Source organism: Oncorhynchus kisutch, linkage group LG28, assembly GCF_002021735.2.
Source record: "Oncorhynchus kisutch isolate 150728-3 linkage group LG28, Okis_V2, whole genome shotgun sequence".
In the NCBI taxonomy this organism is placed as follows: Eukaryota; Metazoa; Chordata; class Actinopteri; order Salmoniformes; family Salmonidae; genus Oncorhynchus; species Oncorhynchus kisutch.
Window position 1 is genome coordinate 5,291,071 of NC_034201.2, and position 24,912 is coordinate 5,315,982.

At 43.9% G+C, this 24,912-nt stretch overlaps 1 protein-coding gene across 2 annotated transcripts; it reads right to left on the bottom strand.

Moving 5' to 3' along the window:
* Nucleotides 1-919: 919 nt before the first annotated feature.
* LOC109873046 (phosphofurin acidic cluster sorting protein 1) lies at nt 920-23,562 on the bottom strand. Of its 2 annotated transcripts, XM_031808450.1 has the most exons (23): nt 23,026-23,562; nt 17,789-17,876; nt 16,077-16,166; nt 15,781-15,906; nt 15,482-15,626; nt 15,031-15,122; nt 14,807-14,890; nt 14,495-14,712; nt 14,299-14,392; nt 14,127-14,204; nt 13,832-13,983; nt 13,554-13,689; nt 12,765-12,869; nt 12,537-12,643; nt 12,279-12,433; nt 10,898-11,008; nt 10,426-10,543; nt 9,808-9,850; nt 9,578-9,620; nt 9,338-9,473; nt 8,961-9,199; nt 8,642-8,761; nt 920-3,843 (listed from the first exon to the last, which is right to left on the bottom strand). In XM_031808450.1, exons 1-23 carry the CDS (start codon nt 23,220-23,222, stop codon nt 3,725-3,727), a joined length of 2,796 nt encoding a protein of 931 aa, XP_031664310.1. In that variant the 5' UTR covers nt 23,223-23,562; the 3' UTR covers nt 920-3,724. The 2 variants fall into 2 exon arrangements, with proteins under 2 accessions (XP_031664310.1, XP_031664311.1); XM_031808451.1 differs by lacking the exon at nt 23,026-23,562 and having other exon boundaries at nt 2,728-3,843; nt 17,754-17,852.
* Between the last annotated feature and the right edge of the window lie 1,350 nt (nt 23,563-24,912).

Below are 24,912 nucleotides of genomic sequence, written 5' to 3' on the forward strand. Positions count from 1 at the left end.
TGCATGCTATTTATGTCACTAGTTCCATCCAACTCGCCTGTCCTACTGAGCTGTGAGGTCATCGACGTCAGGTTTGGGGTCAAATCACTACATCCAATTTCACTACTTGCAGGTGTGAAGTATCTTAGGGTATAGTCCGGAATCTGTGTTCTGGCCAAGACGGTGTGGGGGAACTGACTGTAGGGGGGAATACAAGGATAAGGGGTCTATGACAACGTACTACAGTAGATATCATTCTTCTCCCTCCACTGGTCAAGTCTAACTGTAGGGAAGGCTTTAGGAGAGCTCTTAAGTTAAGTTTCAGCATACGCTAGAACATGACTATTACGACGTGACAGGATATAGGAGGGACAATGAGAGAGCTCTTTCAACTAAGCAAGTCAGTTAAATCAAATTCTTATCTACAATGACGGCCGAGGAACAGTGGATTAACTGCTTTGTTCAGGGGCAGAACGACCGATTTTTATATTGTCAGCTCGGGGATTCAATCTAGCAACCTTTCGGTTACTGGCCCAACGCTCTAACCACTAGGCTACCTGCCGCCCCAAACATGTGCATTGGATTATCCTCAGTTAACGGACACATGTTAGTGTCATATGCAATGTACGATTTGGAGGTTTGCGAGGATGAGGAGCAGAAGGTTGGAGACTAAAAAGGCATCTCAGGACACTCAACTGAATAAAGTGCCCGAGTTCAACTGTCCTCATGTTCTGTTAGTTGCGTTTAGCCTAAACTTGCCCATAATCTCCCATTTTTCCCAACCCATGCTTTTATACTCTTTCGCAATCTTAATTTCTCTTTAACAGTGACACCTGACGATACTTGGTACTCCTTGAATCTTTGGTACAACAGTTTACAGGAGCATAAGCATTGGGTTCTGAAGATCTCACCCCATCCACAATATGACAAGCTGATAAACTCCAGTTTAAACTTTTTTTTTTATTCCTTGTATGTTTCTGTCTTTTACGCTTTAATGACAAAACAGAAAATATTCTTCAATCAAATAAGATGACCGCTTCAAGCACATCATTGGGACAAAGGTATATCTGCAGTGCATGTATGTATACAGTGGGGAGAACAAGTATTTGATACACTGCCGATTTTGCAGGTTTTCCTACTTACAAAGCATGTAGCGGTCTGTCATTTTTATCATAGGTACACTTCAACTGTGAGAGATGGAATTTAAAACAAAAATCCAGAAAATCACATGATTTTTAAGTCATTCATTTGCATTTTACTGCATGACATAAGTAGAATTCCAGCTCTCACAGACCTGTTAGTTTTTCAGTAAGAACCCCGCCTGTTCTCCACTCATTACCTGTATTAACTGCACCTGTTTGAACTCGTTACCTGTACAAAAGACACCTGTCCACACACTCCAAACAGACTCCAACCTTTCCACAATGGCCAAGACCAGAGAGCTTTGTAAGGACATCAGGGATAAAATTGTAGACCTGCACAAGGCTGGGATGGGCTACAGGACAATAGGCAAGCAGGTTGGTGAGAAGGCAACTGTTGGCACAATTATTAGATAATGGAAGAAGTTCAAGATGACGGTCAATCACCCTCAGTCTGGGGCTCCATGCAAGATCTCACCTCGTGGGTCATCAATGATCATGAGGAAGGTGAGGGATCAGCCCAGAACGACACGGCAGGACCTGGTCAATGACCTGAAGAGAGCTGGGACCACAGTCTCAAATAAAACCATTAGTAACACACTACTCCGTCATTGATCAAAGTCCCCCTGCTCAAGCCAGCGCATGTCCAGGCCCATCTGAAGTTTGCCAATGACCATCTGGATGATCCAGAGGAGGAATGGGAAGAAGGTCATGTGGTCTGATGAGACACAAATAGAGCTTTTTGGTCTAAACTCCACTTGCCGTGTTTGGAGGAAGGATGAGTACAACCCCAAGAACACCCTCCCAACCGTGAAGCATGGAGGTGAAAACATTCTTTGGGGATGCTTTTCTGCAAAGGGGACAGGATGACTGCACCGTATTGAGGGGAGGATGGATTGGGCCATGTATCGCGAGATCTTGGCCAACAACCTCCTTCCCTCAGTAAGAGCATTGAAGATGGGTCGTGGCTGGGTCTTCCAGCATGACACGACCCGAAACACACAGCCAGGGCAACTAAGGAGTGGCTCCGTAAGAAGCGTCTCAAGGTCCTGGAGTGGCCTAGCCAGTCTCCAGACCTGAACCCAATAGAAGTTCTTTGGAGGGAGCTGAAAGTCCGTATTGCCCAGCGACAGCCCCGAAACCTGAAGGATCTGGAGAAGGTCTGTATGGAGGAGTGGGCCAAAATCCCTGCTGCAGTGTGTGCAAACCTGGTCAAGAACTACAGGAAACATATGTTCTCTAATTGCAAACACAGGTTTCTGTACCAAATATTAAGTTCTGCTTTTCTGATGTATCAAATACTTATGTCATGCAATAAAATGCAAATTAATTACTTGATCATACAATGTGATTTTCTGGATTTTTGTTTTAGATTCCGTCTCTCACAGTTGAAGTGTACCTATGATAAAAATGACAGACCTCTACATGCTTTGTAAGTAGGAAAACCTGCAAAATCGGCAGTGTATCAAACTTGTTCTCCCCACTGTATGTATGTATGTATATGTGTGTGTATATATATAGATATATATAGTACATGTACCATATAAAAATACTTGCTTAGCAACCACAAGCTTTGGATGCAGACAAGTCTGCAAATATTCTAGATTGCTGTAGTGTTTTAGTGTTTATTTCAATGACAACCCATGCTATGCACACATTCACAAGCATTTGGAGGTTCTCACACACGTGCGCACACAAACAAAAACACACTCGCAAAGGTAACAGTAACTCACAGAAAAATACTAAAAGCGAAAACAGGTCCACAACACATCTGTAAATAAGAATCAATTGATATTACTTTCACCAAACTGACTTCACTTTTTTTTTTTATGCACAGAGTAACACCACTGAGGGAAATTCTATCAATATCAATGACCACTGAAATTTGCTTCACATAACACTGCTACAAGAATAGCTGGAGTTAACCATGCCAATCCACTGAAAGAAGAGCCAAAGCATATGAACGAGGAAATGCATCTCAAAAAAGGCAAACGAGTTATTTTGTTGCTTGAACCCACCTTAGAAAATAGGAACATGGCAAGCATTCAAATCTATGGCCTCAATCCATTAGCACTGTCAATCCATGTCATCATGTAACAACTCTCCTTAATCATTGGCTTTTAAGTCCATTGTAGACTGCTCAGCAAGGTTAATATAGTAAACTGAAATAAATCATTAACAAGCATGTTTGAAAAACTAAAACGATATTTGACTCCAACAGAAATCATCAAATAATGTTCAGTTTGAGTTTTTTTAAATCTTCTAAACTTTGGACAACAGTCAAATGAGGGTTTTCAAGCTTCTGAACTTGGCAGGTAAGTAATGCCTGGAGATAGTGAGGTTTCAAATAGGCCTAGCTTGTTTATCACTAACTACCAAGGAAGAAATCTGGTACTTTCTGTCCCTAACACTAAAACTGAAAATAAATAATATCAAAAATGAAAATAGCTTTTATAAAACTCAAACTAAATAAAAACTAGTAAATCTGGTCTGAAAACTAGCAAACTGAACTTCAAACAAAAATTTCAAAACGAATAGAAAAACACAACTATAATAACCTTGGTGCCCAGGAAGCATAGAGTAAGTGACCATGTCTGGGTTGGCCTCTAGGTGGCGGTCTTGTTGTAGCCAAACAGCCCCACTGGCAGGTACTTCACATGGGTGGGCCACTGGGCAGCCAGCTGGAAGAACTTCACATCAGTCCACTCCACGCCGTCCACAGACACTGAAAAATATCCAATAGTTTCATGACTCCCATCTACAAACACCTAAAAATAAAAAGCATGTTGAATCAGGTTCAGTCCCACTGGGCACAAACTGGTTGAATCAACATGGTTTCAAATTAATTTGTCAACGTATTGTGACGTGGAAAATACATTGGATTTGAAAAACTGTTGTTTTGAGGGGGAAATATACTGTCATCATGGTAACCAATTTAACATAGACAAACCTGGGCCGCACCTCCTACTGGAGAGTTGATCTATCTACAACTTTCCATTTGGCCAACTCACCAAGGGTTTTAAGCATGCCCAGCCCTGCTTAGCGTTGATATTTGTCAAATGACTTCTACCAATGTTCTTTCGTGAGTAGCACCTTAGAACCTTGCTGCCCTATATACATAGACTTGAAATCAATGGACACTTTCATAATGGAACACTGGTCACTTTAATAATGTTGCATTACTACACATCAATTATGTATCTACTGTATCTTAGTCTATGCTGCTTCGACATTGCTCGTCCAACTATTTATATATTCTTAATTCCATTCCTTTACTTTAGATTTGTGTGTATTGTTGTGAAATTGCTAGATACTTCTTTGTTGGAGCTAGAAACACAAGCATTTTGCTACACTTGCAACATCTGCTAAACACGTATGTGACCGATTTGATTATTGAGGGATCTCTTAACTAAATAGATTCACTGTTGCTATCCAAGTCATTCCAAAGGGTAGGTTTAAGAGAGCAAATGAAATGTTACCATACTTTATAAGTCCTTAATCATCAATGATACTATTTAGGCCTACAGTATATCTAGTATTTGCGAAGTCAACAGCTATTGTTTCAATTCAACCCAGGGTTCAACTTAAAATATACCTTTTTATTTTTTAAATTTTATTTCACCTTTATTTAACCAGGTAGGCAAGTTGAGAACAAGTTCTCATTTACAATTGCGACCTGGCCAAGATGAAGCAAAGCAGTTCGACACATACAACACAGAGTTACACGTGGAGTAAAACAAACATACAGTAGAAAAATAAGTCTTATATACAATGTGAGCTAGTGAGGTGAGATAAGGGAGGTAAAGGCAAAAAAAGGCCATGGTGGCGAAGTAAATACAATTTAGCAAGTAAAACACTGGAATGGTTGATTTGCCGTGGAAGAATGTGCAAAGTAGAGATATAAATAATGGGGTGCAAAGGAGCAAAATAAATACAGTAGGGAAAGAGGTAGTTGTTTGGGCTAAATTATAGATGGGCTATGTACAGGTGCAGTAATCTGTGAGCTGCTCTGACAGCTGATGCTTAAAGCTAGTTGGGAGATAAGTGTTTCCAGTTTCAGAGGTTTTTGTATTTTGTTCCAGTCATTGGCAGCAGAGAACTGGAAGGAGGGGCGGCCAAAGGAAGAATTGGTTTTGGGGGTGACCAGAGAGATATACCTGCTGGAGCACGTGCTACAGGTGGGTGCTGCTATGGTGACCAGCGAGCTGAGATAAGGGGGGACTTTACCTAGCAGGGTCTTGTAGGTGACCTGGAGCCAGTGGGTTTGGCGACGAGTATGAAGCGAGGGCCAGCCAACGAGAGCGTACAGGTCGCAGTGGTGGGTAGTATATGGGGCTTTGGTGACGAAACGGATGGCACTGTGATAGACTACATCCAATTTATTGAGTAGGGTATTGGAGGCTAATTTGTAAATGACATCGCCAAAGTCGAGGATTGGTAGGATGGTCAGTTTTACAAGGGTATGTTTGGCAGCATGAGTGAAGGATGCTATGTTGCAAAATGGGAAGCCAATTCTAGATTTAACTTTGGATTGGAGATGTTTGATGTGGGTCTGGAAGGAGAGTTCCTAGTCTAACCAGACACCTAGGTATTTGTAGTTGTCCACACATTCTGACACAAGTCAGAGCCGCCCAGAGTAGTGATGTTGGACAGGCGGGCAGGTGCAGGCAGCGATCATTTGAAGAGCATGCATTTAGTTTTACTTGTATTTAAGAGCAATTGGAGGCCACGGAAGGAGAGTTGTAATGGCATTGAGGCTCGCCTGGAGGGTTGTTAACAAAGAAGGGCCAGACGTATACAGAATGGTGTCTGCGTAGAAGTGGATCAGAGACTCACCAGCAGCAAGAGTGACATCATTGATGTATACAGAGAAGAGTCGGTCCAAGAATTGAACCCTGTGGCACCCCCATTGAGACTGCCAGAGGCCCGGACAACAGACCCTCCGATTTGACACACTGAACTCTATCAGAGAAGTAGTTGGTGAACCAGGCGAGGCAATCATTTGAGAAACCAAGGCTGTCGAGTCTGCCGATGAGGATGTGGTGATTGACAGATTTGAAAGCCTTGGCCAGGTCAGTGAATACGGCTGCAAAGTATTGTTTCTTATCGAGGTCGGTTAAGATATCGTTTAGGACCTTGAGCGTGGCTGAGGTGCACCCATGACCAACTCTGAAACCAGATTGCATAGCGGAGAAGGTATGGTGGGATTCGGTAATCTGTTTGTTGACTTGGCTTTCGAAGACCTTAGAAAGGCATGGTAGGATAGATATAGGTCTGTAGCAGTTTGGGTGAGATTGAGGGCATCAAGCTTAGATTGTAGGATGGCTGGGGTGTTAAGCATGTTCCAGTTTAGGTCGCCTAGCAGCACGAGCTCTGAAGATAGATGGGGGAGCAATCAGTTCACATATGGTGTCCAGAGCACAGCTGAGGGCAGAGGGTGGTCTATAGCAGGCGGCAACGGTGAGAGACTTGTTTTTAAGAGGTGGATTTTTAAAAGTAGAAGTTCAAATTGTTTGGGTACAGACCTGGATAGTAGGACAGAACTCTGCAGGCTATCTTTGCAGTAGATTGAAACACCGCCCCCTTTGGCCGTTCTATCTTGTCTGAAAATGTTGTAGTTAGGGATGAAAATCTCAGAATTTTTGGTGGTCTTCCTAAACCAGGATTCAGACACGGCTAGAACATCCGGGTTGGCAGAGTGTGCTAAAGCAGTGAATAAACTTAGGGAGGAGACTTCTAATGTTAACATGCATGAAACCAAGGCTATTACGGTTACAGAAGTCACCAAAAGAGAGCGCCTGGGGAATAGGAGTGGAGCTAGGCACTGCAGGGCCTGGATTCACCTCTACATCACCAGAGGAACAGAGTAGGATAAGGGTACGGCTAAAAGCTATGAGAATTGGTCGTCTAGAACGTCTGGAACAGAGAGTTAAAGGAGGTTTCTGGGGGCGATAAAATAGTGTCAAGGTATAATGTACAGACAAAGGTATGGTAGGATGTGAATACAGTGGAGGTAAACCTAGGTATTGAGTGATGATGAGAGCGATATCATCTCTAGAAACATCATTGAAACCAGGTGATGTCATCGCATGTGTGGGTGGTGGAACTGAAAGGTTGGATAAGGTATCTAGCAGGGCTAGAGGCTCTACAGTGAAATAAGGCATATTGACATTAAGGAGAGGCATGCTTAGTCGAGTGATCATAAGGGTCCAGTGAGTTGTGAGTTTGGTTGGGGTCACGGCAATTCAGACAGCTCGCCGGGCCATCAGTAGCAAGCTTGCATAGGATGGAGGTCTGTTTCTAGCCACCTCGTGCATTTCCGTCTGTAAATTAGTGGGGTTCCGTGTGGTAGAGGGGATCAATCAAATTAGCAAAATAGATATAGTTATAGTAACCCAAGAAAAATGGTCAGATAGGTCTATTCAGATAGCAGCCGATAAGACAGCTAACGATTAGCGGACCGCAGATGGGCGTTCAGGTAACGTCGCGATGGAGGGGCCAGTTGGATAACTCCCTCGGGCAGATAACGTCGGTAGTCCAGTTGTGAAGGCCCGGTGCGGCTCCGCATCGGCAGTAAAACGGGTCCGAATAGGTGATTGTAGCCCAGGAGTGGCTAATGGAACTCTTTAGCTGGCTAGCTCCGGAATAATTGATATTTGCTCCCGGATCGACGTAAGCCAATAGTCACACGGATAGCAGCTAGCTAGCTGCGAGATCCAGGTGTAAATGTCCAGAGCTTGCGGTTGAAATCCGGGGATATGGAGAGATGGATATCAAATAAAAAATGTAATACACTTTAAATAAAGTTTGATTTGATTTAGTCCTATTCTTGCATTAAAAATTTGATTTTCTTTTCGTCCTATTCTTTAACTTAGATTTTTGCTTCAGATGGAGACATGAATTCAACATATTAATTATCAATTTGTAGACAAACTGGAATTGAAGCCAGACTAAATCAGTGGCACAAAAGATAAAACTCCTTCAAATGTTGATATTTGATCGTGTCGACAACCAAAACACAATTCAATAATACTTTTGCAATAGAGTAAAAAACCCATCTTAGAAACTAATGTAACAGTATTTAATCAACCTTAAAATCCATGGCCACATTGAGGCTATTCTAACTATAAATGTATTCTGTAATCGTAGAAAGCGTACATGGTCAAGATAGCATGCAACGGTCGCAGGTCGGTGGAGATCTTCACAATTGCTATTATAAATCTGCACAGCATCTCTTAACACCATTGATTACTTGCACTATGCGCTAACAATGTAATCCCAACTGCATTCCAGGTTATGTGGTTGTGCTATTAGACAACGCACAGTGATAACTCATTAGGTTGAAGAATAAATAAATATCTGACATTGTATTCCCATTTGTGCTTTTAGATTGTTGGGCAATCAACAAACTTCTAGCTCTCTTTTTTGAGTGGGTGAATATAATTCAAAAATGTTGAAATCTCATTGATCAACAGCTCAACCAAATATGACCCACATGTCCACGTTGAAATGACGTGGTGTACCTTTTAGGCTGGTCTGCTGCTGCTTGGTAGAACAGATGAGTCTGGTGATGCCCTCAACCACCTGGCTTTTAGAGTCCACATCCCTCTCTTTGGGCTTCTTCCCCAGGAATATGGTGGAGACTGTGGACACGGAGGAGATGAGCACACAGAGGGGGGGGGGGGGTTCAAACCAAAACACTTAACAGCATGCATCCATTGCATACTTCTCCTTTCAGTTAGTACATTTACTAACTTTATTTAGTTATTATCTACCCCAAATTAGTTGATTGACAAACTGCATGTGCTGGACAGTCCACTATCTTCCCACCCTCTTCCTAACCTTTCTTGTTCTTCTCCTTGGTGACCACAGTCATAGCCATGGTGTTGGCTTGGGGCTGGTTCTCAGTGGAGCCCCCTCCTGGCAGCCTGCTGACCTGCAGGGAACGGAAGGCACTCTTCAGGGTGTTCTTGGAGCCCTTGTCACACCGCTCCCCATCCTTCTTCCGCTCTGAGCATGTCGCTACCCAATAATCCACCGTCAGCCCAATGGTGTCCACCCCATGGGACATATTAGGGCTCCTGGGAGAGAGGTAGAGAGTGTGGCAGACAGTGTACGGAAAACAACTATTGCTCAACAATGTACTCAAAAACGTGTTTAACTGCAGGGATGGGAATTAACTTCTCATGTTAGACTGTTGTACACTGTGGTTGTCATACCCCAGACCGCTACTCAGGGAGGGAGACGGAGGTGGGGTGACAGCCTCTCTGGTCATCCCTGTGGGAGATCCATGGGCGGGTGGGGAGGTGGAGGGAACAGCCAAGCTAACACTAACAGCCTCCTCAGAGTCTCCACCTGTAGGCCCAAATCAACACGGTCCTTAACACTGCTCAGGGACAGACTGGAGAGAGAAAGGTAAACATTAACAGACAATAGGTACTCCAGAAATATGAACCCACCTGAATACGCCGGATTCGGTTCAATCAACCCTACTTTCACTACCTGTTTCACACACAGGGATCAGTTATTTAGTATCAGCATTACACTCCAGGGTTGTACTTGGGAATCGTTTGGATATCCCTCGTCTGTCGGTTTACATTGAGGCAATAATTATGATAGAGGCATCATTTGCCAAATTGACTGCCTCAATGTTAGTATTGATGGAAACCATCAGTACTGATTTACTTACCCCAACAAAGGGAACAAATTTCTGGTAAGAGTCTTCGTCATATCTGGTAAGGTGGAAATAATGAGTGGCCAATAAAATATTTTTCTTCCTAAAACATACCTGATTAACATCATATAAACTGAGTGTACAAAACATTCAGAACACATTAAGAGCACATCCCCCTCAATTCGTCGGGGCATGGACTCTACGAGGTGTCAAACGGTTCCACAGGGATGCTGGCCCATGTTGATTCCAATGCTTCCCACAGTTGTGTCAAGTTCACTGGATGTCCTTTGGGTGGTGGACCATTCTTGATGCACACAGGAAGATATTGAGAATGAAAAACCCAGCAGTGTTGCAATTCTTGACACAAACCGGTGCGCCTGGCACCTACTACCATACCCCGTTCAAAGGCACTTCAATCTTTTGTCTTGTCCATTCACCATCTGAACGGCACAAACACACAATCCATCTCTCAAGGCTTAAAAACCCTTCTTCAACCGGTCTCTTCCCCTTCATCTACATGGATTGGAGTAAGTTTTAACAAGTGACATCAATAAGGGATCATAGCTTCCTGTCGTGTGCTCTTAATGTTTAGTACACGCAGCGTAAATCAGCCACGCAGGCCACTCCACTCACGTCTTGTACTTGCAGGTGAGCATGGCCTCAGCGATAGGCAACTGGTGTGTGACAGAGACACTGCTGATGTACTGGCTGATCCTCCCAGCCACGTCCACGCCGTCTGCAGCTGGAGCCGCTGGGAGGGAAGGGGAACAGACAGTCAGTCTGTAAGGAGCGCCAGGCTGTGACCAGATCTGAACTGACTAACCCTAGTAACTAAGGAAGAGATGGGGCAGCTTGCAGAGAGCGCGTCCTCCAGTCAAATACCATTAATATGCTGATCAAGGCAGATTAAGTTCCCAAAGACACACACTCGACTGCTTTCCAGCTCAGTGGAACTGTTTGTAAAACAAAGCATATTGATTTATAAACTGAAATGAAATAGTTCTTCAGTCTGTGTTGCCGCTTAATAGCACAAAACGAAAAGCGCCCTTGTGAGCGAGAGATAGAGAGAACGAGAGCAAGAGGGAGAGAGAGGTGTGGTGTTTACTAGAGTGAGGGGGCTCCAGGCGACTGAACAGGTCTCTCCAGGCATTGTCCAGGAACACAGAGCTGTAGCGAGGGTCCAGGGAGGCTAGGTGCTTAGCGACAGGGTGACAGCCTGGAGGCAGAGTAGAGGCAGCCACAATGAGTCACACACCCAACCCACTCAGTACTGCAGCTCTGAGCAGAGCAGCTGTACCATACTGCGCTTCAGCTATATGTGACATAATGACTGGAGCAACTCATTGTCAGGAGGAGGTATCAGAACATGAGAGTGGGTGTTTTTGTAAATCTTTGTTTATGCTAGAGCTGAAGAGGCTTATTTATTTATTTAATATATATATATATATATATATATATATATATAAGCATTACATAACCATGCTAGATATGTACCATACTATCCCACTGGGCACTAACTGGTTGAATCAAGGTTGTTTCCACGTAGTTTGTCAACATACTGTAATGTGGAATCTACGTGATTTTTGGTTGAGATGGAGACGTGAATATAACGTCTCAATTCTTAATTTGTAGACAAACTGGAATTAACGCCAGATTTAAGTCAGTGGCACAGATTGAACTATCCAAGCAGAAGATTCATCTCCTTCAAATGAGGATATTGGGTTGCGTTGACAACCAACCACAATTCAATAGGACTTTTGTTATCCAGTAAATAGCCTAAAGTCAAGGCTATCTTACAAACTAATGTAACGTTCAACCTTAAAATGAGTAACACATCCATGGCCTCAGATGACTGTAAATATAAATGTCTTCTTATGTAATCATATAATGTGGCATGCATATAGGTGGTCACAGGTCTGTGGAGATCTTCACAATTGCTGTCAGAAATCTGCGCAGAATCTCAAACGGCATTGATCACTCACACCATGTACTTTTAATGTAATCTCAACTGCAATCTTGGTCAATTGGATGTGCTATTAGATGAAGCACAGAGTCTCTTGGTAATAAGCAAACAAAATATCTGACATTGTATTCCCATTTGAACTTGGCTGTGCTTTTAAAAATGGTTGAAAGCGAAGTGAAGGACCTTTGGGTGACAAGTAAACAACAACAAAAAATCAGACATTGTTTTTTCATTGGAATGTGGTTGTGCTTTTAGATGGTTGAAATCATAGTGATGACACGTTGGAAATTGAACTAACTTTCGGATGTCTTTTTGAGTCGGTGAATATAGGTTGTAATTGAGCGTCGTCTCAACCAAATATTACCCACTTTTCCACGTTGAAATGACATGGTGTGCCCAGTGGGAAACATCTTACAGCAGTCACATTGTATAATACTGATCTTTTAGACCCAAGCACTGTGTTAAATGGTATATAACATATTTATATTACTGTCCTCAGGACCTGAACCGGTCTCTCTCTCACCCAGGGGGACCACCAGGAAGCGGATTAGGCTGAGCCAATCAGATGTTTTGTTGGCCAGCTGAGTGACAAAGAAGTGCAGGATGGCCCCCAGGTAGCTCTGTCCCCCTGCCACCACCACCTTGACCGGCGGCGGCGTGGACGAGTTACAGTTACAGCTGCGGGGAGAGGAGGGCGAGTTAGTGGACCACAATATAATAGGTTACCTTCATTACCACACGATACATTGAACCAGCGAGTATTGATTCATTGGCTACTCACAACTTTTGGATGCGCGTGAGAAGGGTGGTGAGGACAGCCTGAATCTCCACCCCACAGCAGGTACACACTAACGGCTGTTTTTGAGCCAGCAGCACCTCGGACACATACTGCACACACGTTTACCAGAGGCCACAAACACACAGATGAACACACATACGCAAAAGTAAATATGTCCACAGGGGAATGGAGGAGTGAGATAATGGAGGTGAAGATTGAAGTGAAGAATACCTGTCCCTGCCAATCACTGGTGTTGACCAGGACCAGGCTGTCCGGGAGGGTAGTGTCTGAGGAGAAGATCTGATTCAGCTGGTCATACACAGCCTTCCTGGGCACCTGTACCCCCCCCCCCCCCCCCCCCCCCCCACACACACACACACACACACACACACACACACACACAGTCAGATTCTGGGCATATTCAAATACATTGTCAAAAACTGGGCGCACACACACATGCTTCAATGAAATCCATCAACACAACAGGACAGTGCCTGTATGCAGCTGCAAGCGAGAAGTCAATTGCGGGTCTCAACTTCCTGCTGAGAGTAAGAATCTCAGAACACACAAGGTGAAACTTCAATATTCGGTAGTAGTTGGTAGTAGTTTTCCTCTTGTGATGTCAGTCACTGACAGTCACTCAATTAGCCCATGTCAGCTCACATTTACAGATGGCTAGGTAAGTTAGTCTAGCCAGCTATATAAATGTTGTAGTATGTCATGGCTGAATTACTGACCGGGCACATCAAGGCTCGAGGCCAGTAGCCATGATCTCCTGAGGGCCCCCCCATTGATTTTGTTAGTCAGTCTCACTCAGAGATTATATGAACCTGTGAAGTAACTGCAAAATGTGTAGAATTGCAACATTTTCTCTGCCCCAAAGCTACATTTTTATTAACTTTAAAGCTACACATTTGCAACAGGATCACCACCACTCTGGATCACCCTCTGCAAACAAATCCTCAGATCCATGGTGAGTATGGGTACATACTAGCTCTGGTTAGGGTGAGGGGGGGTCACCTGTGGGGTGTGGCTGAGCTCCGGTGACCTTTCACTGTCAGAGCTGTTGGTGCGTTCACTTAGTGGCTTGGACAGCGCTCGCCTCTCCTTCATTGGTGTCCCACGTCTCTGCCTGGGTGTGTGCCCGCCATCCAACCTGGAAAAAACACACACCTACTCACTGACAGTCAGTACCCACACAGAAAATATGACTACGGCAGAAAGTGAAGGAGCGCACATGTAGCACTGGAAGGTTTTGTGTGTGTGTGTGTGTGTATGTGTATGTGTGTTAGACTGACCTGGGGGAGGGCATGGTGGTGTAGGGCATGCTGGTGTGGCTCTCACTCTTGCTGCTCCTCAGTTCCCTCATTGGGGTCCTGGGTAGCTGCTCTGGGACAGAGACCGTGATGCAGGGGGTAGTGTCCAGAAACATCTCCGGATCAGTCAGCACCTAAACACACCGACAGACAGCCAGACAGAAACACATCCTAACACCGCACAGGCCTCAAAACACTGAAATACAGAGGTCACCAATGAGAGAGGGGGAAAATAAGAGAGGGAGGGAGGGAGGAGGGGGAGGTTAGAGGGTCTCACCAGGGTGTCTGTCTCAGAGTCGTCCAAGTTGCGGGAGCGAGAGCGTTTCATCTTGCCTGACGGGGGCTGCTCTCCTTGCTGAAAGTCAGACGGCAGGAAAACAGTGGTAAGAGGGAGTGCCAGGGGACATCTGGACTTAGAAGGCCCAGCCACCCCCATGTACTGTACTCACTGGGCTCAGGGTGTCTCTGGGCAGACTGCACCTGCTGTTCAGACTGCCAAACTCGGTCTGCGAGCTGGACTGGGACATGCCCTCAAAGAAGGGCCTGAACATTCAGAGAGAAGAGAGATCGCCAGAGTTCTGTTAGATGGATGTTTGTCAGAACATACATTTCCGTTACCTACAGATAAGTCTGACTTCTCATGACCTGAGTTTGGGTTTGGGTGTGCTGAGGACGCTGTCCGTCTCCTCCATCTCTGGCCCGCTGTCATTGGGGTTGTACATCTCCAGACTGTCATAGAGCTCATCCAGGTCCTCCTCCACATCACGGATGTGCTCCTGGGACACGTGCTCCAGGCCAAAGTCCACCTCATCAGACACCTTAAACCTCTTCAACAAGGCCACAAACTTCTGCTTGATGTTGGGCTGCCGGGTTAAAGGAACACGTAGATATCAAATGGTTGACTAGAGGTAGTCCCAACGCCACAGAGACAGGTAGACGAGTAGACTGGATGCTTACATGAGCTCTCGTGATGGAGGCTGTAGAGGTGAGTTTGTGTCTGTGCTTCTTCTTCCTCATGTCATCCTCTTCATCAAACAGATACTGGAGAAAAAAAAAGAGGGAGGGTCAACTTCATGCTCAAACCGGACAAACCCTCCATCCACTCTGCTTTACGCCGGCTTAAATGCTTGTATTGAAGCAGTGTGGTATTTTTCTGAGTGTCGCTCCCCCCCCCCCCCTACCTGGCTGTGAGCAGGGTCATCACTCCCGTCCTGCTCTGATGAATAGCTCTCCTCGTCTTCCTCCGAGTAGTTGTCAATGTCAGGTGAGCGGTCTGGTAGTTACAGGGAGCCAGATAGGAGATGTGTTATGTATTGGTGTGGGGTTCCAGTATGATGTGAAAACTATTTAAACCTTGTGTCATATGGACAAGGCAGTGGCTGACTCTCTCAAAAGACGAACATGGATGATTGCATTTACTGACCATGGTGTGGCACGTACACATTGAACTATTCAATACACCGACCATCTGGATACTTAGACAACTCCATATAAGCAAATTGCTGAATAGAAATAAAAAATTATAAAAATAACGTAAAAAAAAAAAAAAACATTTTACTTTCTGATTCCTTGTTCATGGCCTTATCGCCCTCGAGCCTGTCCCCTTTGTCTTTCACTCTGTGTCTCCCTTACCAGACATCTTGGCCTTGGACATCTCGTGGTCGATGGGCTGGCTGGAGAGCGAGTAGACCCTCATCTCGGCCACAGGCACAGCCGTGTCCTTCACCGTGGTGTGGAGACCCAACACACGGGCTCCCTCACTGGGGTGCTGCATCACCTGGGGAGGAGAGAGGAAAGGGGGTCAGGGAGAGAAAGAGAGATTTGGGGGGGGGGGGGGGGACACACACAATTGATGGCGTGTTGTACAAACAAAAGCCTGAATGATCGTAGTCAATGCAGTTAACGGCTGCGGTGAGGTGTTGCCCTCTTACCTCTGCCATGTTGATAAGGCCCAGTGCCAGGGTCTTATAGCCCAGAATGGTGCGGTTCTTGTACCTCTTCCTCCTCTGCAGCATGATCTGCAGTCTGTTGGCATCTCGCTTCAGAAAATGTGGATACTGGAGGAAGTAAAGATGAGAGATGGCGAGGTTGACAGAATCAGACATGCACTTAAATCATGCACTGAAAATAGAATCTCTGGGACATTTTTTTTTAAAGTATCTGACTCTCATCCACAATTCATTTGCATACACATAACTGTCTGTGCAAACACCCCACGGTAACTCACTTGCAAGGAGAACGTTAGCTGAAGATCGGTCTCGGTAAGTCCAGGCGATGACAACAGGATTTCATTGGACCGTAAAATGCGCTTTGATCCCTAAGAAGATATTCCAAACACGTTACAATACATCTCCGGCATATATTATCCATGGATTACAGATAAAAGGGTCTTATAAGTCACTAGTTTATTTAAGCAATAAGGCACAAATGGGTGTGGTATATGGCCAATATACCACGGCTAAGGGCTGTTCTTATGCACAACACATTTTATTGTGAAACAAACAAGAAATAAGAATAAAAAACAGAAAACTCGAGCGTGCATAACTATTCACCCCCCCAAAGTCAATACTTTGTAGAGCCACCTTTTGCAACAATTACAACTGCAAGTCTCTTGGGGTATGTCTCTATAAGCTTGGCACATCTAGCCACTGGGATTTTTACCCATTATTCAAGGCAAAACTGCTCCAGCTCCTTCAAGTTGGATGGATTCCGCTGGTGAACAGCAATCTTTAAGTCATACCACAGATTCTCAATTGGATTGAGGTCTGGGCTTTGACTAGGCCATTCCAAGACATTTAAATATTTCCCCTTAAACCACTCGAATGTTGCTTTAGCAGTATGCTTAGGGTCATTGTCCTGCTGGAAGGTGAATATCCATGACAGTCTCAAATCTCTGGAAGACTGAAAGAGGTTTCCCCTCAAGAATTTCCCTGTATTTAGCGCCATCCATCATTCCTTCAATTCTGACCAGTTTCCCAGTCTCTGCCGATGAAAAACATCCACACAGCATGATGCTGCAACCACCATGCTTCACTGTGGGGATGGTGTTCTCTGGGCGAGGAGAGCTGTTGGCCTTGTGCCAGACATAGCGTTTTCGTTGGATGGCCAAAAAGCTACATTTTTGTCTCATCTGACCAGAGTACCTTCTTCCATATGTTTGGGGAGTCTCCCACATGCCTTTTGGCAAACGCTAAACTTGTTTGCTTATTTTTTTCTTTAAGCAATGGCTTTTTTCTGGGCACACCTCCGTAAAGCCCGGCTCTGTGGAGTGTACAGCTTAAAGTGGTCCTATGGACAGATACAGCTTTTACAGCTCCTTCAGGGTTATCTTTGGTCTCTTTGTTGCCTCTCTGATTAATGCTTTCCTTGCCTGGTGTGTGAGCTTTGGTGGGCGGCCCTCTCTTGGCAGGTTTGTTGTGGTGCCATATTCTTTCCATTTTATAATAATGGATTTAATGGTGCTCTGTGTGATGTTCAAAGTTTCTGATATTTTCTTTTATAACCCAACCCTGATCTTTACTTCTCCACAACTTTGTCCCTGACCTGTTTGGAGAGCTCCTTGGTCTTCATGGTGCCGCTTGCTTGGGGGTGCTACAGACTCTGAGGCCTTTCAGAACAGGTGTAGCTATACTGAGATCACGTGACAGATCATGTGACACTTAGATTGCACACAGGTGGGCTTTATTTAACTAATTATGTGACTTCTGAAGGTAATTGGTTGCAACAGATCTGATTTAGGGGCTTCACAGCAAAGGGGGTGAATACATATGCACTTTCCATTTATTTTATTTTTTTCATTTTACTTCACCAATTTTGACTATTTTGTTACATGAAATCCCCCCCAAAAATCAATTTAAATTACAGGTCGTAATCCCCCCCTTATTTTGCATTACACTGTATGTACACTTTGTCGAAGGGTGTGCGTGTGAAGAGCGCCACCTGGAGTTTGACTGCGATGACAACAGAGGTTAGGTCTCTATCCAGCTCCTGAAGCATCAGCAGCTTCTTCAGAGTAACTGTGAAGAGCCTGGGTTTAAGGAGAGAAAAGGGGATATTCATATTTCTCTGTTTTAGTCTGTGAATTCAGTGAATAGGTACCAACAACATGAGAAAGTGTCAGTCGAGTCCTTGACAATAACAAATCTTTAAAAAAAATGTTGGCTGAGAGTGGTAGAGTTTCACCCTAGATTTGTAATGCAAATTGTAAGCGGGAATGGTTCAGTGAGGATGGTGGCCAACAAAAGCACTTTAGGAATATTAGGCTCCAGACATAAATCACAGATCAATGTATTCCTATGGGCAATTCGTGGTTCGAAGTACTTTATTTTTGGACAAAGCAGAGACAGATTGGCTGGCTGGGATTTATCTGCGTAGAGGAGAGCTATTCAGACAGAACAGGACACTCAAGGAGAAACTAAAAAAATGGTCATCCTCTCAAGGTAGAAGCCACTATGGGCTCCAAAAGACACAACTAGGTCTACAGCCTCATTGTTGATTCTTAGCCAAACAAACTGAAGCATTGCATCTTGAATAACCTTCAATTCCATTTGGGTCCTAGGTGCAGCACTCGGCCTCACGTCACAAAGATTGCTGTTCCTCCCTAATTGAATGTCAAATTCACTACAAACCTTGGCCTCTCCACTCACTACACCATTAGAGAGAGAGACGCTGGAGAGGTCTACCAGAGAACATCTGATTGGGTTAGGAGATTAATGGTTAATAATGGATATATTCATTAAAAGCCAAATGCCAAACAGATATGGCACTATAGGCTAAATAGAAATACACTACATTGCCAAAAGTATGTGGACACCTGCTCGTCGAACATCTCATTCCAAAATCATGGGCATTAATATGGAGTTGGTCCCCCCCTTTGCTGCTGTAATAGCCTCCACTCACCTAGGAAGGCTTTCCAGCAGATGTTGGAACATTGGTGCGGGGACTTGCTTCCATTCAGCCCACAAGAGCTTAAGTGAGGACGGGCAATTAGGCCTGGCTCGCAGTCGGCGTTGCAACTCATCCCAAAGGTGTTCGATGGAGTTGAGGTCAGGGCTCTGTGCATGCCAGTTAAGTTCGTCCACACTGACCTCGACAAACCATTTCTGTATGGACCTCGCTTTGTGCACGGGGGCATTGTCATGCTGAAACTGGAAAGGGCCTTCCCCACACTATTGCCACAATGTTGGAAGCACAGTATCGTATAGAAAGTCATTGTATGCTGTAGCGATACGATTTCCCTTCACTGGAACTAAGGGGCCAAGCCCAAACCATGAAAAACAGCCCCAGATCATTATTCCTCCACCAATCTTTACAGTTGGCACTATGTATTGGGGCAGGTAGCGTTCTCCTGGCATCCGCCAAACACAGATTTGTCCGTCAGATTTCCAGATGGTGAAGCATGATTCATCACTCCAGATACAGCGTTTCCACTGCTCTAGAGTCCAATGGCCGCGAACTTTACACCACTCCAGCTGACGCTTGGCATCGAGCATGGTGATCTTAGGCTTGTGTGCGGCTGCTTAGACATGGAACCCATTTCATGAAGCTCTCAACGAACAGTTCTTGTGCTGACGTTGCTGCCAGAGGCAGTTTGGAACTCGGTAGTGAGTGTTGCAACCGAGGACAGAGGATTTTTACGCGCTACTCGCTTCAGAGATCCCATTCTGTGAGCATGTGTAGCCTACCACTTCACGGCTGAGCTGTTGTTGCCCCTAGACGTTTCCACTTTACAATAACAGCACTTACAGTTGAGTGGGGCAGCTCTAGCAGGGCAACATTTTTACAAACTGACTTGTCGGAAAGGTGGCATCCTATGACGGTGCCACGTTGAAAGTCAGGCCATTCTACTGCCAATGTTTGTCTATGGAGGTTGCATGGCTGTGTGCTCGATTTTATACACCTGTCAGCAATGGGTGTGGCTGAAATAGCCGAATCCACTAATTTGAAGGGGTGTACACTATACAGTGCATTCGGAAAGTATTCAGACCCCTTGAGTTTCCACATTTTGTTACATTACAGACTCATTCTAAAACAGATTGAATATTTTTTATTCATCAATCTACACACAATACCCCATGAGAAAGCAAAAACAGGTTTTTAGAAATGTATTAAAAATAAAAAACATAAATACCTTATTTACATAAATATGGGACTCGAAATTGAGCTCAGGTGCATCCTTTTTCCATTGATTATCCTTGAGATGTGTCTACAACTTAACTGGAGTTTACCTGTGGTCAATCAAATTGATTGGACATTATTTGGAAAGGCACACACCTGTCTATATAAGGTCCCACAGTTTACAGTGCATGTCAGAGCAAAAACCAAGCCATGAGTACAAAGGAATTGTCTGTAGAGCTCCAACACAGGATTGGGTCGAGGCACATTTCTGCAGCATTGAAGTTCCCCAAGAGTGGCCTGCATTATTCTTAAATGGAAGAAGTTTGGAACCACCAAGTCTATCTAGAGCTGGTTGCTTGGCCAAACTGAGCAATCAGGGGAGAAGGGCCTTGGTCAGGGAGGCAAGCAAGAAGGCATGGAATTATGTGGATATGAAAGTATCGGGTCTGAATACCCATGTAAATGTTATATTTCAGTAAAATAAAGTTTTATATGTTTGCAAAAATGTCTAAAAACCTGTTTTGCTTTTTCTTTATAGGGTATTGTGTGTCGGTTGATGAGAGAAAAAAAACTATTGAATCAATTTTAGAATAAGGCCGTAATGTAACAAAATGTGGAAAAAGTCAACGGGTCTGAATAGTTCCCGAATGCACTGCATATAAACAGTTGAAGTCGGAAGTTAACATACACCTTAGCCAAATACATTTAAAATCAGTTTTTCACAATTCCTGACATTTAATCCAAGTAAAAATTCCCTGTCTTAGGTCTGTTAGGATCACCACTTTATTTTAAGAATGTGAAATGTCAGAAAAATAGTAGAGAGAATGTTTTATTTCTTTCATCACATTCCCAGCGGGTCAGAAGTTTACATACACTCAATTAGTGTTTGGTAGCATTTTCTTTCAATTGTATAACTTGGGTCAAGCATTTTGTGTAGCCTTCCACAAGCTTCCCACAATAAGTTGATTGAATTTTAGCCCATTCCTCCTGACAGACCTGGTGTAACTCAGTCAGGTTTGTAGGACTCCTCTCTCGCACATGCTTTTTCAGTTCTGCCCACAAATGTTCGATAGGATTGAGGTCATGGATTTGTGATGGCCACTCCAATACCTTGACTTTGTTGTTCTTATGCCATTTTGCCACAACTTTAGAAGTATGCTTGGGGTCATTGTCCATTTGGAAGACCCATTTGCGACCAAGCTTTAACTTCCTGACTGATGTCTTGAAATGTTGCTTCAATATTTCCACATAATTTTCCTGCTTCATGATGCCATCTATTTTTGTGAAGTGCACCAGTCCCTCCTGCAGCAAAGCACCCTCACAACATGATGCTACCACCCCCGTGCTTCACGGTTGGGATGGTGTTCTTCAGCTTGCAAGCCTCCCCATTTTTCCTCCAAACATAACGATGGTCATTATGGTCAAACAGTTCCATTTTTGTTTCATCAGACCAGAGGACATTTCTCCAAAAAGTACGATCTTTTTCCCCATTTGCAGTTGCAAACTGTAGTCTGGCTTTTTTAATGGTGGTTTTGGAGCAGTGGCTTCTTCCTTGTTGAGTGGCCTTTCAGGTTATGTCGATATAGGACTCGTTTTATTGTGGATATAGATACTTTTGTACCGGTTTCATCCAGCATCTTCACAGGGTCCTTTGCTGTTGTTCTGGGATTGATTTGCACTTTTCACACCAAAGTATGTTCATCTCTAGGACACAGAACGTATCTCCTTCCTGAGCAGTATGACGGCTGCGTAGTCCCATGGTGTTTATACTTGTGTACTATTGTTTGTACAGATGAAAGTGGTATCTTCAGGTGTTTGGAAATTGCTCCCAAGGACCTTGTGGAGGTCTACAATTGTTTTTCCTGAGGTCTTGGCTGATTTATTTTTATTTTCCCATGATGTCAAGTAAAAAGGCACTGAGTTTGAAGGTAGGTCTTGAAATACATCCAATTGACATCCAAGGTACTTGTCAACATACTATTTTCAGAGCTCACCACACAGTGTGTGGACCACTTTAAGAGGAACAAATCATTTTCAACCAGCTCTTCTTCAAATCCACCCACGTCTTCTCTCCATTTTCCCTGCCAGAGAGAGCACCCCCGCAAGCAGCCTTTACCTTATACAGGGGTCCTTCTAGAATCCACACGCAACCCCACTCCTGCCCCCTCTTTTCTATTGCTAGCCTACATCAAACACCTAACAATTCAGAGTTAGACAAAAAGCAGTATCAGAAACACTTTTGAATATTGTTCAAATGTAACTTTGTTAGTAATAGTGGAGGAGTATTCCCCGATTAGCATAGGTAGGCGTATGTATATCGGCATAAAAGTGTTAGCCAATCTCTTGCCTCTAAGTATATACTGTGCTGGACAATTATTTATTCTGACAGCATGTTGTTTTCCTGTGGGGTTTAGAGCAGCTGTCTATGGCACCCTGTCTGTGTCCCCAACTGCTCAGGGATATGTTGATTTGGAGGCTTTACATCCTGGTCAGTCATGATCTTGCACTTCCTGATGCTGATTCTTCATAACCATGGTCCTCCAAATATAGTTTTTCACTGTAAAGTTGAATGAGATCTTCCTTTTAAAATAGCAATCGTATTATTTGTACTGCATATTGCCCCTTTAAAGACACTCCCTAACCTTCACTACCATTAGCAATAATCTATCACTGCAGGCTAAATGTATCTATGTGAAGAGCAATTAATTTACAGTTGCAATCACCTGACCTGATGGTCAAAACAGAAACTGCTGTCACACTTGGAGTAATTTGCAGCAGTGCAAAATGTGTATTATTCAAAGGCAAATACAGAAGTATGCTATTTACTTAAACTTTAATCATATTAAATGTTATTTTCATTAACTCATACATTTTTTACAACTTTTATTCAACCCTCCTACATAACTTCTCTTGAGGGCAAAACAGGTGACTTCTTCTCACGGATTCAAAATCATTACTAAATCAACACCCGACCACAGAAGCCGATAACCTATATGTGATCTGATACAGACTGGAAACCACGACTGTCAGAACCAGCCATGGAGTTTAGGCGGCCATACCTGGGCACACAGCTTGGAGATGAGCGATCAATTTCCCAGGTCGCATACAGGTTCATTTGAACCGGACGGTTCGGGACGATCGTGACGGTCTTGTACGGCTGCATATGTGGAGATGGTGTGCCCCCAGTCCGCGGGATACCCCCTCTCTCCGACATACTGGAGGTGTTTTGGATGTGGAAGAAAATACCTTCTGTCATTCAGCTTCCTGACTTGTGCATACAGATATTTTCATCATACCCTGAAGCTTCAAATTGCGCTTTCATATCCACATAATTCCATGCCTTCTTGCTTGCATTTCATGCTTTTCTGTTCTGCAGTCCACAGTTGATGTGATATGCTCACAAGTGCGATGTTTTTATTAGCAGGAAGCGGAACTTGCCCTCCAGGGAGCACAAGAGAATAGCTACGCCTCTCGTTAAAGACGCACTCTTTACTTGTACAATCTCTCAACAATAATAATGTCAGAGTCAGAGCGTCACAGCAGGTGCATACGGTATGTTGTGTGCGTGCTCGATCGCTCTCTCCCTCTCGCCCTCTGTCCCACCCACACAGTGATAGAGTGCTATTATTGTAACGCGAGCCTCTCAGAGCTGCCATCCACACTATAGGGAGAGGAGGCATGGTACCAGCAGAGTGGTCCCTTGGAGCATTAGGGTATCCTACTCATTATTACACTAAACTAAAAATAAAGACAACAATTTCAAAGATTTTACTGAGTTACAGTTCATATAAGGAAACAAGTCAATTGAAATACATTCATTAGGCCCAAATCTATGGGTTTGACATGACTGGGAATACAGATACAGAAACATGCGGTGATGGCGGCAGACGAATGGCACCATTCGTATGGTATCTCTGTGCATGTAAATTGCCATTGATAAAATGCAATTGTGTTCATTGTCCGTAGCTTATGCATTCCCATACCATAACCCAACCGCCACCATGGGGCACTCTGTACATAACAGCAAACCGCTCGCCCACACAATGCCATACACGTGGTCTGCGGTTGTGAGGCCGGTTGGACTGGGGAGCCAAGTTTTTAATACAGACAGAAATACTCCTCAGTTTCATCAGCTGTCCGGGTGGCTGGTCTCAGACGATCCTGCAGGTGAAGAAGCCAGATGTGGAGGTCCTGGGCTGGCTTGGTTACACATGGTCTGCGGTTGTGAGGCCGGTTGGACGTACCAAATTCTCTAAAACGACGTAGAGACGTTACGGTAGAGAAATTAACATTCAATTCTCTGGCAACAGCTCTGGTTGACATTTCTGCATTCAGCATGCTAATTGCACGCTCCCTCAAAACTTGAGACAACTGTGGCATTGTGTTGTGTGACAAAACTGAACACTTTAGAGTGATAAATGATAAATGATAAATGCTCAGTAACAGGGATGTAAATACATTAGTGCACAAAATTTGAGCAAAATAAGCTTTTGTGCATATGGAACATTTCTTGGATATTTTATTTTAGCTCATGAAACATCAACACTTTACATTACATTTATATTTTTTGTTCAGTGTATATCTCTTGCAATGCTCAAAATGACAGTAGATGTCTTATTACCTAGAGCTGCTATTGAGTTACATGCCATTTGTTCTACTTTGTTACCATTGTGCTTTGGGGTTACATTGTGCAACCTGAGACCGGGAGATGCAAGATAACACACCTGCAGACAATATTCACATGTTGCATTTACATTTTTGTTCAGTGTAGTTATTTACTCTGACCTTAAAGGGAAATTTCAAAATTGCTCTACGGTCATATTCATGGTAGATGCAAGATAACACACCTGCAGACAATATTAACTGGAATGACAAACCTGTTTTTTTTTAACTCTAACTTGTAATGGATAAGGTATCTGTTATGGTCTAGAAAGAGATATCTAAAT

Bases quoted from the DNA above. Each gene is read 5' to 3' on its own strand.
- LOC109873046 (XM_031808450.1), bottom strand. From the start codon at position 23,222: ATGACAGAAGGTATTTTCTTCCACATCCAAAACACCTCCAGTATGTCG. The intron at 12,870-13,553 runs GTGACCCCCCCT...GGGGGGGTACAG, and splicing joins AGCTCAGCCACACCCCACAG to GTGCCCAGGAAGGCTGTGTA. The intron at 12,644-12,764 runs GTATTCTTCACT...ACGTGTGTGCAG, and splicing joins CCAGTGATTGGCAGGGACAG to TATGTGTCCGAGGTGCTGCT.